Source organism: Hemiscyllium ocellatum, chromosome 31 (assembly GCF_020745735.1).
Source record: "Hemiscyllium ocellatum isolate sHemOce1 chromosome 31, sHemOce1.pat.X.cur, whole genome shotgun sequence".
NCBI classification, from domain to species: domain Eukaryota; kingdom Metazoa; phylum Chordata; class Chondrichthyes; order Orectolobiformes; family Hemiscylliidae; genus Hemiscyllium; species Hemiscyllium ocellatum.
The window spans coordinates 53,532,644-53,549,244 of record NC_083431.1 but is presented as its reverse complement, the minus strand read 5'-3'; the positions used below and the strand labels follow the sequence as shown (position 1 = coordinate 53,549,244).

The window sequence follows — 16,601 nt, the reverse complement described above, 5'->3', positions numbered from 1 at the left end:
TTTTCAACAGACATGTAGAAATTGTCTCTACATATGAACCACTGCAGAACAGGACTGGAAATGCCACAATGCACCGTAACTAACCAGGCCAGGTAAACACTGAGCAGAGTAATTCAACAATGCTTCATTGGAAGGCTCATTGAGGACGTTATTTAGCAGGATGACAAAATGTCTACATACAAACCTACCAGCTCAGTGAGCAAACCAATAATTGTAAAATAAAAATTGTTGGAAAATCTCATCGGGTCTAGTAGTATCTGTGGAGAGAAAGTAGAGTTAACATTTGGGGTCTAGTGACCCTTGTTTAGAATGGAATAAAGGTCAACTTTGACTGAAAGCAAAATGTGAGAATGAGATACAAACAAGGACAATGAACAAAAAAAATCAAAATGTAGGATAGAGTCGATGATTTGAAGTTGATAACTTCAATGTTGAGCCCAAAAGGCTGAAATGTGCTTAAGTGGAAAATTAAGTGAAAAACTGTTCCTCCACTTTGTGGTTGGGTTTCACTGGAACAGTGTAGTCAGCTGAGGAATGAAAGCAAGCATGGAAAAAAAATTGAAATAGTAAGATTGGGATTATGCCTTGTTGTCTGGGGATAATCTACAAAGTGCTCACCCAGCCAGAGTTTGATTTCCCCATTGGAGAGGAGATAGCTTTGTAAACAGCAAACATAGACTACTATGCAGATTGAAAGAAATTACCATTTCACCTGGAGTGAGTCATTTCCAGTGAGAATTGTGGAGGCTACAGGGTAAATGCTACATTTCCTGAGATTGCATGGGAAGATGCTGTGGTACAGAGTTGAGGAATACGAGGATGTTGTGAGGGGAACTGTTACAGATTCATAGAATCCCTGCGGTGTGGGATCAGGTCATTCAGCCTATGGAATCCACAACAACCCTCCAAAGAGCAACCCATCCAGACCTCCTCCGCTACCGTAACCCTGTAACCTTATATTTCCCATAACTAACCCACCTAGTCTATACATCCCTGGATACTATAGACAATTTACTATGACCAATCTACTTGACCTGCACATTTTTTGGAGTGTGGGAGAAAACCAGACTACCCGGAGGAAACCCACGCAGACACTGGAAGAATGTGCAAACTCCACACGGACAGTTACCTGATAGCAAGGAGGGGGACGATAACTGTTCTCTTGAGCGAAGAATGGGTGTCCTGAAGGCTGTGTTACATACCTCGTATAAGGTGAAGGGCATCTCTTCAGTACTGGAGGGGAACATGGAGCTGGTGAATGAGAAAGCAAAGTTCCAGTTGCTATGGTCCATTTTGATAGCAACAACATAGGTCAGACTAAGAAAGAGATCCTTCTGAGGAAGTGGGGCAATGAGAGCCTAAATTACTAAACAGATCACAGGTAATAATTTCTGAATCACCAACTGAGTTATGCCCAAATTGCCATGTGCTAACTAATATAAGAATATTAAGTGTATTTATCATGAATTGGTGTGGGAGAAATTTAATTTTTACTCATGGACCACTGGCATCAGAACAGGGAAGAAAGCTGTACTACTGGAACAATTTTAACTTGATCCCTGCTGAGACCAGAGTCCTGGTAAGTTGTTTAATTTAAGGCGGTAGAAGGGTGGGAAAAAAAGTTACTAAGAGGGAAAGTAACCTGGGGTGGGAGAGGAGGTGAAGAGATGGGAGATTTGGAAAGTTATTGTGAAAGGAGAAGACCTGGTGCTAGGTAACAATACAAAAAATGATTACCAGGAGTGTGACAGGAAGGGACAGAGTGCATAAAGATGAATGCAAATAGGGTCATTGGGGAAAGTAAGGTTTAAAAGACCATTAAGGATCTTGATCAGGTGGGCTAATGGGCTAAGGAGTGGCGGATGGAGTTTAATTTAGATAAATGTGAGGTGCTGAATTTTGGAAAGGTAAATCAGGGCAGGACTTATACACTTAAAGGTAAGATCCTGGAGAGTGTTGCTGAACAAAGACACCCCGCATGCAAGATCATAGTTACTTGAAAGTGGAGTTGTAGGTGTTTAGGATAACGAAGAAGACTTTTTGCATGTTCTTTTTTATTGGCCAGAGAATTAAGTGTAGGAAGGTCATGTGCCTGTACAGGACATTGGTTAGGCCACTTTTCGGATATTGTGTGCAATTTTGATCTCTCTGCTATAGGAAGGATGTTGTGAGGCTTAAAAAGGTTCAGATTTACAAAGATGTTTCCAAAGTTGGAGGATTTGAGTTACAGGGAGAGGTAGTTCTTGTATAACGCGATCGTTGCATTCTTGTGCAACCCCGTGTTATAGAAAAAAATCATGCTTTAGAAACAGTGATGTAATCGTGTTATAGCCAACATACATTTTAGAGGTTCGTGCTTTAGAAACAGTGTCCCCAATTTGTCAATTGCATTACGATGAATTTGTGCTAATGAAATGTGCATTAGTGCAGAACTACCTGTATCTGCGCCAGTCATATCAATCTTCAACTTTGTAAAGGGAACAGAACCCATCTTGCATGTAATTTGTTAGTTAAAGTGGGGATATTACTTGATTCCCTCTGTTTTCATGATTCTGGAAAATAATTCAGTTGCAACTCAATGCAAAGGAGTGGTATTTATTGGTACATACCAAGAAATGGTCAGTTGTCCCACAAAAACAATATGCTGTTGACAGATGATCTGTTTTTTCTTAATGGTGTTGAAGGACAAATATTGATCAAAATTTCAGCCTTGCTCTTTTTTGAACGGTGCTGTGGGATCTTTTATAACCACAGATGGACAGATTGTTTATTGATTTAATGTCTCATGCAAAAGTGGTACTGCTGCCAATGTAATGCTCCCTAAATAGTGCAGTGGAATATATAGATTTTGTATTCAAGTCTCTGGATTAGGGCTTAAATCCATGTTATTCTGGCAGAAAAACTGCCACTGACTGAGCCATAGCTGACACCCTTTCTGTTTTTGCCATCTTGCACTGTCTGGGATTCTCCAGGCAGTGTGCTCTAGCTTTTCATTAATTATCAGAAATAAGATTTATCCAACACTTTGTTTCTGTAAGTCCAAGTGGACATCCTGCTGTAGGATGCTGAAGAAAGCTGCAATATAGTTCTGGGCCTATATGCCTTCAAGTCTTGTCATCTATATTACAATTTTATTTGTTGGACAAAATTTCCTCAACTAATGTTATGTACTAATTTAACAAATGGTTTCTGAAGTTCCATATGAACTACATTTATGCAACTACTTGTGAATTCAGATCTCAGCTTGGTAAATTGTGAAACTGAGCTCATTAAATCTGAAATCGAATTACAATCTGCAAGAAGTAACAATTGGCTGGATATCATGATCTATGGCTTGACTTGATTGACCTGAGTCTGGGCAGATGGCCAACCTTTGCTTTCCTTTAGATTTTTAGGTAGCTTCTGAAAATATGAACAGTGCTGGGACTTGTGCTTGGAAGGAATGCCAATCGTATTCTCTGTGTTTGATTTTCATCCGAGGCAGCACTCTGAAGGAGGTCAGGGTATGAATCACAGTCAAGAGTGTAGTGCTGGAAAACCACAGCAGGTCAAGCAGCGTCCGAGGATCAGGAGGATTGACGTTTCAGGCGAAAGTCCTTCAGAGTACTGGCTGTGGTCATGGCACAGTGGTGATCCAACTGCTCGGGGGGAGGAGAGGAGAAAGTGTGGAAAGGCAATAGCAGCAGGGGATTTGTTCATGAGGAGAGCAGACAGCTGCTTTTGTGGCAATAGCCATGACTCCAGGAGGCTTCCAAGGTGCCAGAGTTTTGGAAAGACTGCAGGAAGCTGTGAAGGGAAAGGAAGAAGTCATGGTCTGTTGGGACCAATGATACAGGAAGTAAGAGAGATGAGATAATGCAAGCAAACTTCAGAGTGTTTGGTAGGAAATTAAAAAGCAGGACTTCACAGGTAGTAATCTCTAGATTACTCGTGGTGCCATGCAATAGTGAGTATAGGAAGAGAAGGAATTCATGCAGGTGAATGCATGGTTAGAGAAATGGTGCAGAAGGGGGAACTTTAGATTCCTAAGGCATTGGGATCAATTCTTGGGGAGCTGAGACTTGTACAAGTTGGATCATTTATATCTGAACAGTATTGGAACCGATATCCTTTCAGAGAATGCTGCTGGAGCAGATTTAAATTAGTTTGGCAGGGAGATGGTATCCTGATTAGTAGGCAGAACTGAATAGCGTATGACCAAGACGACTGAAAGATGGGTAGGGTGGCAGTCAAACATTCATGGATATAGATTGTTTAGATAAGATAGAAGTTGGTGGCATGTGAATTTTGAGGTTGCAGTATTGATCAAAGAATCAATTATAGCAGTGAGGAGGCATTCTACCTTTAAAGGTCATCAATTAAAGGCCAAAGTAAAAAAGAACACAGAAGAGGCACACACAGTCAGGAGAGACATTGTATCAAATATGTAATTGAATTTAAGAGAAATGTGAAAATAATAAGGCAAGAATGTAGGGAACTTTAACTATTCACATATTAATTGGGATAGAACAAAGAAAATTACAGCTGATCCAGATCCTCTATCTAAACCTGTTGCCTATTTCCAAAGGATCTGTATCTCTCTGCTCCCTGCCCATTCATTTATCTGTCTACGTACATCTTAAATGATGCTCTCGTGGCTGCCTCTACCAACTCTGCTGGCAACACATTCCAGGCAACCACCATTCTCCGTGTAAAGAACTCCCCACGCATTTGTCCCTTCCACTTTACCCTTCTCACACTGAATTCGTGACCCCTGGTAATAGAGTCCCCCACTCTGGGGAAAAAGCTTTTTGCTATCCGTCCTGTCTATACCTCTCATGATTTGTAGACATCAGTCAGGTCCCCGTCAACCTCTGTCTTTCTAATGAAAATAACCCAAATCTACTCAACCTCTCTTCATAGCTGGCACCATCCATACAAAGCAACATCCTGGTGAACCTCGTTTATACTCTGTCCAAAGCATCCATTTCCTTTTGGTAATGTGGCGACCAGAACTGTACGCTGTATTCCAAATTTGGCCGAAGCAAAGTCCTATACAACTGTAACATGACCTGCCACCCCTTGTACTCAATACCCCATCTGATGAAGGAAAGCATGCTGTATGCTTTCTTGACCACTCTATTGACCTGCGTCACCTTCTTCAGTGTGCAATGGACCTGAATACCCAGATCTCTCTGTACATCAATTTTCTTCAGGATTTCTCCATTTACTGTATAGTTCGCTGTTGAATTGTATCTTGCAAAATGCTTCACATCGCATTTGTCCAGAGTGAACTTCATCTGCCATTTCTCCGCCCAACTCTCCAATCTATCTATATTCTGCGGCATTCTCTGACAGTCCACCTCACTATCTGCTACTCCACCAATCTTTGTGTCATTTGCAAACTTGCTAATTTGGAGAAAGACTGTGAAATATTAGAAAAAAATTAACAGAGAGAAAGAGTTTATATTATCGGATTTAACAGTTGATATGTCCACAGGCTCAAAAGAGATGTATGCCAGGCTATTTAGGGAGGCAATGGGTAAGTTGCCAGAAGAGTAGAGCTGAAAATGTGTTGCTGGTTAAAGCACAGCAGGTTAGGCAGCATCCAAGGAATAGGAAATTTGACGTTTCGGGCATAAGCCCTTCATCAGGAAAGGATCACTAACATTGCCCAATTTTTGGAAAAGGGAGGAAGGTTTTGACCAGGAAATTAAAGGCCAGTCAGTGGAACCTCAGTGGTGGGCAATTAGAATTCTGTGGGATAGAATATATTTGCGCTTGGAGAGACTCTGATTAATAGGGAAATTCAACATAGATTTGTTTTGGAAGGATCGTAGAGTCAGAGATGGACAGCATGGAAACAGACTCTTTGGTCCAACCGCTCCATGCCGACCAGATATCCCAACCCAATCTAGTCCCACTTGCCAGCACCCTGCCCATATCCTTCCAAACCCTTTCTATTCAGGTACCCATCCAGATGCCTTTTAAATGTTGCAATTGTACCAGCCTCCTCCACTTCCTCTAGCAGCCCATTCCACACGTGCACCACTCTCTGTGTGAGAAAGTTGTCCCTTAGGTCTCTTTCCCTTCTCACCATAAACCTATGCCCTCTTGTTCTGGACTCCCCCCACCCCAGGGAAAAGACCATGTCCATTTACCCTATCCACGACCCTATGATTTTATAAACCTCTATAAGATCATCCCTCAGCCTCTGACGCTCCAGGCAAAACAGCCCTAGCCTATTCAACCTCTCCCTATAGCTCAAATCCTCCAACCCTGGTAACATCCTTGTCAATCTTTTCTGACCCTTTCAAGTTTCACAACATCCTTCCAAAAGGAAGGAAACCAGAATTGCACACAATATTAAAAAAGTGACCTAACCAATGTCCTAAAAAGCTGCAACATGACCTCCTGTACTCAATACTCTTTGACCAATAAAGGAAAGCATATCAAATGCCTTCTTCACTATCCTTCCTACCTACCTGCGACTCCACTTTCAAGGAGCTATGAACCTGCACTCCAAGGTCTCTCTGTTCAGCAACACTCCCTAGGACCTTACCATTAAGTGTATAAGTCCTGCTAAGATTTGCTTTCCGAAAATGCAACACCTCACATTTATCTAAATTAAACTCCCAGTTGCCATTGCTCAACCTATTCGCTCATCTGATCGAGATCCTGTTGTAATCCGAGGTAACCTTCTTTGCTGTCCACTACACCTCTAATTGTGGTGTCATCCACAAACCGACTAACTATACCTCTTATGCTCACATCCAAATCATTTACGTAAATGATGAAAAGTAGCAGACACAGCATCAATCGTTGTGGCACTCCACTGGTCACAGGCCTCCAGTCTGAAAAACAACCCTCCACCACCACCCTCTGTCTTCTACCTTTGAGCTTGTTCTGTATCCAAGTGGCTAGTTCTCCCTGTATGCCATGAGATCTAACCTTGCTAACTAGTTCCCATGGGGAACCTTGTCGAACGCCATATAGATCACACCTACTGCTCTGCCCTCATCAATCCTCTTTTTTTACTTCAAAAAACTCAAATCAAGTTTGTGAGACATGATTTCCCACGCACAAAGCCATGTTGACTATCCCTAATCAATCCTTGCCTTTCCAAATACATGTGCATTCTGTCCCTCCGGATTCCCTCCAACAACTTGCCCACCACCGAGGTCAGGCTTACTGGTCTATAGTTCCCTGGCTTGTCCTTACCACCTTTCTTGAATAGTGGCACTACGTTAGCCAACCTCCAGTCTTCTGGCAGCTCACCTGTGACTATCAATGATCCAAATATCTCAGCAAAGGGCCCATAATCATTTCCCTAGGTTCTCAGAGTTCTTGGGTACACCTGATAAGGTCCTGGGGATTTATTCACCTTTATGCATTTCATGACATCCAACACTTCCTCCTCTGTAATATGAACATTTTGCAAGCTGTCACCATCTATTTCCCTACAGTCTATATCTTCCATGTCCTTTTCCACAGTAAATACTGATGCAAAATACTCGTTTAGTATCACTCCCATTTTCTGTGGCTCCACGCAAAGGCTGCCTTGCAGATCGTTGAGGGGCCCTATTCTCTCCCCAGTTACCCTTCTGTCCTTAATGTATTTGTAAAAACCCTTTGCATTCTGCTTAACACTCCCCTTCCTCTCTTGCTTCCTTTTCTTGGCTTCTTGTTGCATTTATATCCTGGAACATTAAGCTGCCAGTCCTGTCCATCTCTGAGCCATGTTTATGTAATTGCTGTGATACTCCACTCTCATGTTCCTAACCATGCCCTGAATTCATCTGCCTTCCCTGTTAGGCCTCTTGCATTGAAATAAATGCAGTTAAATTTATCAGTTCTATCTTGTTCTCTGCCACTCTGACTGTTTGACTAGCTTCTTTTCTCAATTATACTAGTCTCCGATTGATCTCTTTCCTCACTATCTCCCTGGGTCTCCAATGATACTAAAATGTGAAACCTCCTACCATCCACCACCTCCTCAGCCATGCATTCATCTGCTCTATCCTCCTATTCCTACCTCACCAGCTCATAGCTGGTGTAATCCAGATATTACTATCTATAAGGACCTCCTTCTTAAATTCCTGCCTAACTCTCTATACTCCCTCCTCAATCTCATCCTTTTCCCTTCCTTTGTCATTGGTTCCAATGTATACAGTGACCTCCTGCTGATCCCTCTTCCCCCTTGAGAACATTCTGCACCCTCTCTGAGGCATCCTTGATCCTGGCACCAGGGAGATAAGCATACCATTCTAATTTTTTGCTGGCCTCTGCTTAGAGAGTCCCCTAACGCAATCTATCTTTTGGAACCTGACATACCCCTCATTGCATTAGAGTCAGTCTCAAAACCAAAACTTGGCTGTTCGTGCTGCATTCCCCTGAGAATCTATCACTCCCGACATTTTCCAAAACAGCATACCTGTTTGAAATGAGGATAGCCACAGAAGACCCCTGCACTAACTACTTTACCTCTCTTACCTTTCCTGGTGTTAACCCATCTATGTGACTGCAGCTTTTCTCCCTTCCTGTAACTGCCTTCCATCACACCCCTTGCTCTTTTAAATTCCTCATTGCCCTTAACTGTCGCTCCAGCTGATCCATTCGATAACATATAAACTCTCCCTAAACTCCCACATCCAACAAGAAGAGCATATCACTCTACTCAAGACCACTTTTCCTTTTTCCAATCTGAAGACCCGGAAAATAGCACCATCTCATACCTCTACAAAATGCTGCTGCAGGCTAACTTGATGCTTATGGCTTATATTTTTAAGTTTAATCAAGAGACATATCTCAATAAAACATATAATCAAGAAAGATCCCACTCTACTCTCAACTGCAGACTTACAGCAAGGCCACACTTAAAACTTGTTTGACAAATTTGATGAACTTTTGAGGAGGCACCCACGTGTGCTAATGAGGTTAATGCATGTCATGTGGTTTCTCTAAACTTTAACGAAACTTCCAATAAGGTCACTCATTGCAAACTGATCAAGAAAGTAAGAACCCATCTGATCAAAAGCAAAGTGGCACTTTGTCCATTAAATTTAATCCCAATCCACTATTTAAGAAAGATGCAATCTTGGACAAGCTGAAGATAACAGGAAAGTTATCTGGAATTCGCTGCCTGAAAGGATGATGAGGTCAGAAATTCTTGGAATATTTAAGCAGTATTTGGATAATTACTTGCATTATCATAGCCTTCAAGTCTATGAGCCAAGAGTTGGAAAATTGGATTAGTGAAGTCCTTTCATTGTTGCCCAACCTAGACATGATGCACTGAAAGACCTCATTCAATAAATAGGTAAAAACAATGACTGCAGTTGCTGGAAACCAGATTCTGGATTAGAGTGGTGCTGGAAAAGCACAGCAGTTCAGGCAGCATCTGAGGAGCAGGAAAATCGATGTTTCGGGCAAAAGCCCTTCATCAGGAATACAGGCAGAGTGCCTGAAAGGTGGAGAGATAAATGAGAGGAGGGTGGGGGTGGGGAGAAAGTAGCATAGAGTACAATAGGTGAATGGGGGTGGGGATGAAGGTGATAGGTCAGGGAGGAGGGTGGAGTGGGTAAGTGGAAAGGAAGATAGGCAGGTAGGACAAGTCTTGGGGACAGTGCTGAGCTGGAAGTTTGGAACTGGGGTGAGGTGGAGGAAGGGGAAATTAGGAAACTGGTGAAGTCCACATTGATGCTCTGGGGTTGAGGTGTTCTGAGGCGGAAGATGAGGCGTTCTTCCTCCAGGCATCGGGTGGTGAGGGAGCAGCGGTGGAGGAGGCCCAGGGCCTCCATGCCCTAGGCTGAGTGAGAGGGGGAGTTGAAATGTTGGGCCACAGGGTGGTATGGTTGATTGGTGCGGGTGTCCCAGAGAAGTTCCCTAAAGCGCTCTTCTAGGAGGCGTCCAGTCTCCCCAATGTAGAGAAGACCGCATCGGGAGCAACGGATACAATAAATGATATTGGTGGATGTGCAGGTAAATCTTTGGATGTGGAAGGCTCCTTTGGGGTCTTGGATGGAGGTGAGGGAGGAGGTGTGGACGCAGGTTTTGCAATTCCTATGGTGGCAGGGGAAGGTGTCAGGACAGGAGGGTGGGTTGTTGGGGGGTTGGGGAGGGAAATATATCCCTGGTGGTGGGGTCCGTTTGGAGGTGGCAGAAATGTCGTTGGATGATTTGGTTTATGTGAAGGTTGGTGGTGTGGAAGGTGAGCACCAGGGGGGGTTCCGTCCTTCTTACGGTTGGAGGGGTGGGGTCTGAAGGCAGAGGTGCAGGATGTAGACGAGATGCGTTGAGGGGCATCCTTAACCACGTGGAAAGGGAAATTGCAGTCTCTAAAGAAAGAAGCCATCTGGTGTGTTCTGTGATGGTCCTCCTGGGAGCAGATACGGCGGAGACAGAGGAATTGGGAATACGGGATGGCATTTTTGCAGGAGGTAGGGTGGGAAGAGGTGTAATCCAGGTAGCTGTGCGAGTCGGTGGGTTTGTAAAAAAAAGTCGGTGTCAAGTCGGTCATCATTAATGGAGATGGAGAGGTCCAGGATGGGGAGGGAGGTGTCAGAGATGGTCCAGGTAAATTTAAGGTCAGGGTGGAATGTATTGGTGAAGTTGATGAATTGCTCAACCTCCTTGCGGGAGCATGAGGTGGCGCCAATGCAGTCATCAATGTAGCGGAGGAAGAGGCAGGGGGTGGTGCCGGTGTAATTACGGAAGATGGACTGTTCTAAGTAGCCAACAAAGAGACGAGCATAGCTGGGGCCCATACAGGTGCGGGTGCCCTTTGGTCTGGAGGAAGTGGGAGGATTTGAAGGAGAAATTGTTAAGGGTGAAGGAGAAATTGTTAAGGGTGAGGACCAGTTCGGCCAAATGAATGAGAGTGTTGGTGGAAGGGTACTGTTGGGGACATTGGGAGAGGAAGAAATGGAGGGCTTAAAGGCCCTGGTCATAGCGGATGGAGGTGTAGAAGGATTGGATATTCACGGAGAAGATGAGGCATTGGTGGCCGGGGAGACAGAAGTCTTGGAGGAGGTGGAGGGTGTTTGGTGGTGTCTTGAACGTATGTGGGGAGTTCCTGGACTAGGCGGGATAGGACAGTGTAGGTAAAGATGAGTTCAGTGGGGCAGGAGCATGCTGAGACGATGGGTCAGCCAGGGTGGTCAGGCTTGTGGATCTTGGGAAGGAGTTAGAACCGGGCGGTATCAGAGTCTATTTTCCAATAAAAAGAGAGACAGTCATTCTTCTTGTCAAGTTTGACAAAATAAAATCCTGTGTAGTTTGTTAAAATGTGAAACATTGCTAGCTTTTGGATGATTTATTGAATCAGCTTTAGGTTTTGAAAGTGTTGAAATAAATGCATTGCGGAGCCATTTTGTGAACTTTAGCGTTCTGGAAAATTCAAATTTTTCACCTTGGAAATATTAACCAGGAAATATTTGACCCTTCCAGTCATTTAATTAATAAGCATATTTTCAACTTAATTTGGCCTCAATATAGGAGATTGCATCTTTTCTTGACAAATGCTGGAGATCACAGCAGGTCAGACAGCATCCATAGAGAGAGAACAAGCTAATGTTTTGAGTTCTTAATGACCCTTCATCAGAGCTGAAGTGAAGTGTGGGGGGGGAACAGCATTTATAGTATAGTTTGGGGGGGGGGGGGGGGGAAGAGAGTAGTGGGGCTAGGGTGCTGCTGGAGAAGAGATGTTAATATTTCAGATTAAGTGATTGGAATGTGAGAATGACTGAACATTGGTGTGTCTCCTGCCAGACTTGTAAGGACAGTAACTGGGATTGGTGGAGGGGAGGACATGACATGGTAAGCTAAAAGGTAGGGAAAAAAATGGCTCGCAATTTAAAGATTTTAAACTCAATATTAAATCTAGAAGGCTGTAAAGTGCCCAGTCTGAAAATGCAAAGTTTTTGTACTAATTTGCGCTGTGATTCGCTGGAACACTGCAGTGTGCTGAGGACGGATGTGGGCATGTGACCAGGAGACTTTGTTAAAATGACTGGCTACCAGTAGGTCGGGATTCAGCTTGCACACAGACTGGAGGTGGTCTGCAAAGCAGTTACCCAGGCTGCGTTTGGTTTCTCTAATGTCGAATAGCCCCCATAAGGTGCAGTGAATATAATACAGAAGATTGGAGGAGGTACAAGTAAAATGCTGTTTCATCTTGAAAGACCTTTTAGGCCCTTGCATGGTGAGCAGAGAGGATGTGAATGGCTAGGAGTTGGACCTTCGTGGTTACATGGGCAGGTGCAGTGGAGAGAGGCTGGTCGTGTTGGTTGTTGTGGAATGGACTAGTGTGTCCCGGAAGGAACGATCCCTGTGAAATGCAGATTGGGGAGTGAAGGGATGATGTGTTTGGTGGTGGCATTCTGCTGGAGTTGTCTGAAATGGTGGTGAATGATCCTTTGAATGTAAAGGCTGGTGGGATGAAAAGTGAGGAAGAGGGGAACCTGTTCACACTGTTGTCAGTAATAGGAAGGGGCAAGAGTGGAAGCACAGGTGATCAGTTGAATGCGATTGAGAATCCTGTTAACCACAGTGAGTGGGAAACCATGGTCTTGGAAGAAGCAAGGCATGTCAGCAGTGCTATTTGGAAGATGGCATTATCTGAACAGATGCAACATAGGCAAAGGAACTGGGAGAATGGGATGGGTGTGATGAGCTGTACTGAAGGTAGCTGTGGGAGTCACTGACTTTGTAGTGGATATTAGTGGACAGTTTAATCCCTGAAATTAAGACACAGATGTCAAGGAAAAGAAGTGAAGTGTCGGGAATGATTGATGTGAAAGTTATAGAGGGGTGGAAAATTAGAGGCAAAGTGAATGAAGTTCCTAGTGGGAGCATGAAACGGCACAGAAGCAGTCATCGATGTATGAGAAAAGAGTTATAGGAGGGTCCCAGTGTAAAATTGGAACAGGATTGTTCCACATACCCCATAAAGATTTCTTCTTGAAGTAGCTAAATTGTTTGGTGCCCTTATAATACCAGAAACTGAGTTCTATTCGGCCTTACTTATACTCACTGTCTCTCAATGTTTGACATTTTGGTGATTTTTTTGCTGAGTGCAGCATATAAATTTGCAACTATTTTAGTAGGTTTTAAAGCAGGTTGAGAAATGAATGCTCAAATATTGTGATGTCAATAAACAAAAAAATAGAGAAACATCAGTTAATGAAAATTATATGAGTGAGGAACAAACAGTAATGACCCATAGGAGTAGAATTAACAAGCACTTGTCATGTGAAGCCTATTTTCATCAAGAGCACCTTCTACTTCATTTGCTATTCGTGTTTCCGATTTGTTTTTCTCCTAAGGTCTTTTCTTCTTCTATCGACTGTTTTGCTTCTCTTTGCTCTTGTGCTACTTCTCTGGTTTTTATTCTCTTTATACTCTTCACAATTAATACCTCCCCACTAACATTCTTTGTCTCACCTCTTGCAGTTCTCTGTTTTCTCTTTTTGCTCAGGAATTGACCTTTACTGTTGTCGCGTTATCAGTGGGTGATCGGTTCAGACCTTGTTAAATATCATACGTTTCATTCAAAAGATCAGATAGAATCCTTCACTGTTCCAGTACTTTGGGGTATTTCCCTTGTTTCTGTTAAAATAGCAGATTAGTTGCAGAAAATCAATGCTTGTACTCCAAACTCCCTTTATCGCCGTGCAGATTTTAATAATGTAGGTCTTGTTTTATTTTCAAACAGTACTACACATTTTTTCAGCAAGTGATAACTACTGCTTCTTCAAATAGTTTAACTAATTTTCTGATGAAAATGCATTATACATTAGGTGTAGAAAGAGATCAGCAGAAGTGTTTGCCATCCTTTATTGTACTTGTTAAATCTTCTGTATTTTGTGCGCATTTCTTCTTTATTTTCTGACTTCTTACCCTCAGAGACAATGGTAATGATTCGAGCTGTGCTGTGGTATCATATACATAGATAACCCAGAGATATGTCACTCATGTCCAGTCTTGATGTTGGACCGTACCCTAAGATATGTGTTTTAGCAAGTTTATTGACAGTGAATGACATCACGACAAAGCTCATTTTACCCTCACCAATATTCAGACATGTGCAATTTTCATAGAACTCCTTGGATCTGGCCTAGAAATGCTGGCTGACTTCTCCTTTCTTAGCCCAGGGCAAGATTTGCAAATTTGCTTCTACAGACAACCTGCTGCTATGAGCTAATTCTCAGTATAAATCAGGATTGGCTTTATGGTCTGAGTTGTTTTGTATTTTATTGCTTTCATTTTCCAAAATATGTCTAGTTGTTGGACCTACCCAGAACCTCTTCCTAAACCAGTGCCAGTTCCATTTCATGATTTCATTTTTTTTTACATTTGTGCAGAGAGAACTTGATGCCACTGCTACTGTGTTGGCCAATCGACAGGATGAAAGTGAACAATCCAGAAAACGACTTATTGACGAAAGTCGAGAATTTAAGAAGAACACACCAGAGGTAGGTAAAGGAAAGGCTTTGCAGGTTGTTGTTTGAAAGTGTGTGAATTAATGCTCTGGTTACCAGGTCTGACTTAGAAATGGCAAGCTTATTGAAATCTTGGTGCTGCCATCAGTTACTTTTTACCAGAAATGTAAACTTTATTGGTGCTCTAGCATATTTGAAGCCTGGAAATCCCATGTGAAAATGTTAGTGTACCAGCTCCTTTGAGGATTGTTTACCTGTTACATTCATTACTTTCTTTTGTCCTGTCATCAGTTGCATTTAGTTTTCAGTCCTTGGGCACAGGAATTTACAAGTTCTTTTGTTTAAAACTACAGCAAGTGGCAGTGACTTCTTGTTTTCAAGCAATGAATGTTTGCTCCGTTCTTGAAAGCATTGTATTAAGATGAATTGCAGTTTCACTGGCCCCTGGTGCTCAAGCATTTATGGTTTGGGAGTTTGGAAAGAGAAGGAATATTACAGTTCAGCTCATGTTTATCCGTGGTATCCACGTGAATTACTTTTTGTCTGTATAGTTAGAAAAATCTGGAATGCTGGCTAATTTTTGCTCACTGGTTTTCTAGAAGTGCTAATTGTAGCACAGACTGGAGTGTGACCATTGTGATTCATGTGGTGTAATGTCACATCAAGATGTGTATTTACTAACTGAACCATCTTCGGTAGAAAGGAGAGGTGGGAAGAGCACATTGTAAAATAGTTTCATAAACTTCGTTCATAGTGGAATTTTCCCTTGAATGGATGCCATTTCTGACCAATGGGGCAAATGCAGATCTGTAATGACAACATATTACAAGAAAGTCATAATATAAATATGAATTGTTCCACTGTGAATTTGAAAGCTCTATATTCTCTCAGTTTTGGCCTGTTGTACACCCTCAATTCAAATCACCCTTCCGCATTGCCAGTGACAGTCATGTCTTGCTAGGTTTTGAACCCTTGACTCTGTTACCCTATTTCCATTAAGATTATTCTTAAAACCTAAATTTGTGATCACATATTTGGCGAGGTTCTAGCTCATGATAAAAATGCAAGCTATTGTTGACTTAACTTCTTCCAAGTAATTATCTAGTGAAGAGGGCACACCATACTTTTTCTCTTCTGTACAACACCACTGCTGAGATGATTATTGTATGAATGCATCTGTGCCCTTCCAGCTATATCATCAGTGCATTATTACCACTGTGTACTAAACAAATCCTGCTGTTAGATTTTGTAAGCTGCAATATTCTGCCCAAGTAGTCCTTCTTTATTGGCCATATTACAACCAGACTCTTAGGCTGCGTCCAGGACAGATTGTCAGAGGCAGAAGGGAGCGAGATAAGGAGTAATGGGTATGACTGAAACAAAGCTTATATTTAACCAAGGCTTAAAGCTACTGGTGACTGTTTACATGCAGATGGGAATGTCAGTGACCTGAAGTGAGTAAAATAAGTCCCAAGAAAATAAAACCCACTTCGGATTGAAGTCTTCAGAAATGCCCAACGTTGGAAATATTATTGTTGTGATGTAAGTAGTGGAAGAATAGCAAAGCTGTGACATCCATGTATATCAGAATTCTCTTATCTGAATAGCAGTTTACCAGCCTTTAAATTGTGATTATAGAGGAAACTATTTCAAAATTAGATACTAAGCAAAGTATGAGAATATGGTTTGGTTGTGATTATGGTAGAAAAATAAGAAAACATGAGCTTTATGCATGTTAAGAATTCCACTTCAACCTACATCTCATTTAATTTTTATTATGTAGAATTCCTGATCCTAGCACAAAATATTCCCCAGTTATTGAGACTAAATACAGTTAACTCGAAGCCAACTTACTCAGCAGGGTATTCAGATAAATCAATCATTTTCTTGTAAAATATGATTTGCCAAGCTATGTACTGTTCTAACAGATTGAATTGCGTGTGAATGTTTAACTAGACTAGAACATCAGCATTTGTAAATCCTTTGTTGATGAAGGCCTGATTTAGACAAGATTTGCCTTAGTTTGGTGTTTATCAGCATTTAAATACCAGCAGAAACATGATTAACAAATATTAAATAACTGATGAGACACCAAATAGGGTGATGTTTTGTGGTTAGGGTGAAGAGGTAATATTATATCAGTTGAGATAGTATGAAAGTCAGTGAATGGAAAGCAATGTC

General features: G+C 42.2%; 1 protein-coding gene across 2 annotated transcripts in view; it reads left to right on the top strand.

Annotated features, from left to right (window-relative positions):
• LOC132830572 (protein CASP-like) overlaps positions 1-16,601 on the top strand; it is a 596,312-nt gene that overhangs the window by 126,884 nt on the left and 452,827 nt on the right. For both annotated transcript variants that reach the window (XM_060848388.1, XM_060848389.1), the window contains exon 2: positions 14,343-14,453. In XM_060848388.1, coding sequence (XP_060704371.1) covers positions 14,343-14,453 — 111 coding nt within the window. The remainder of the gene's footprint in view (positions 1-14,342; positions 14,454-16,601) is intronic.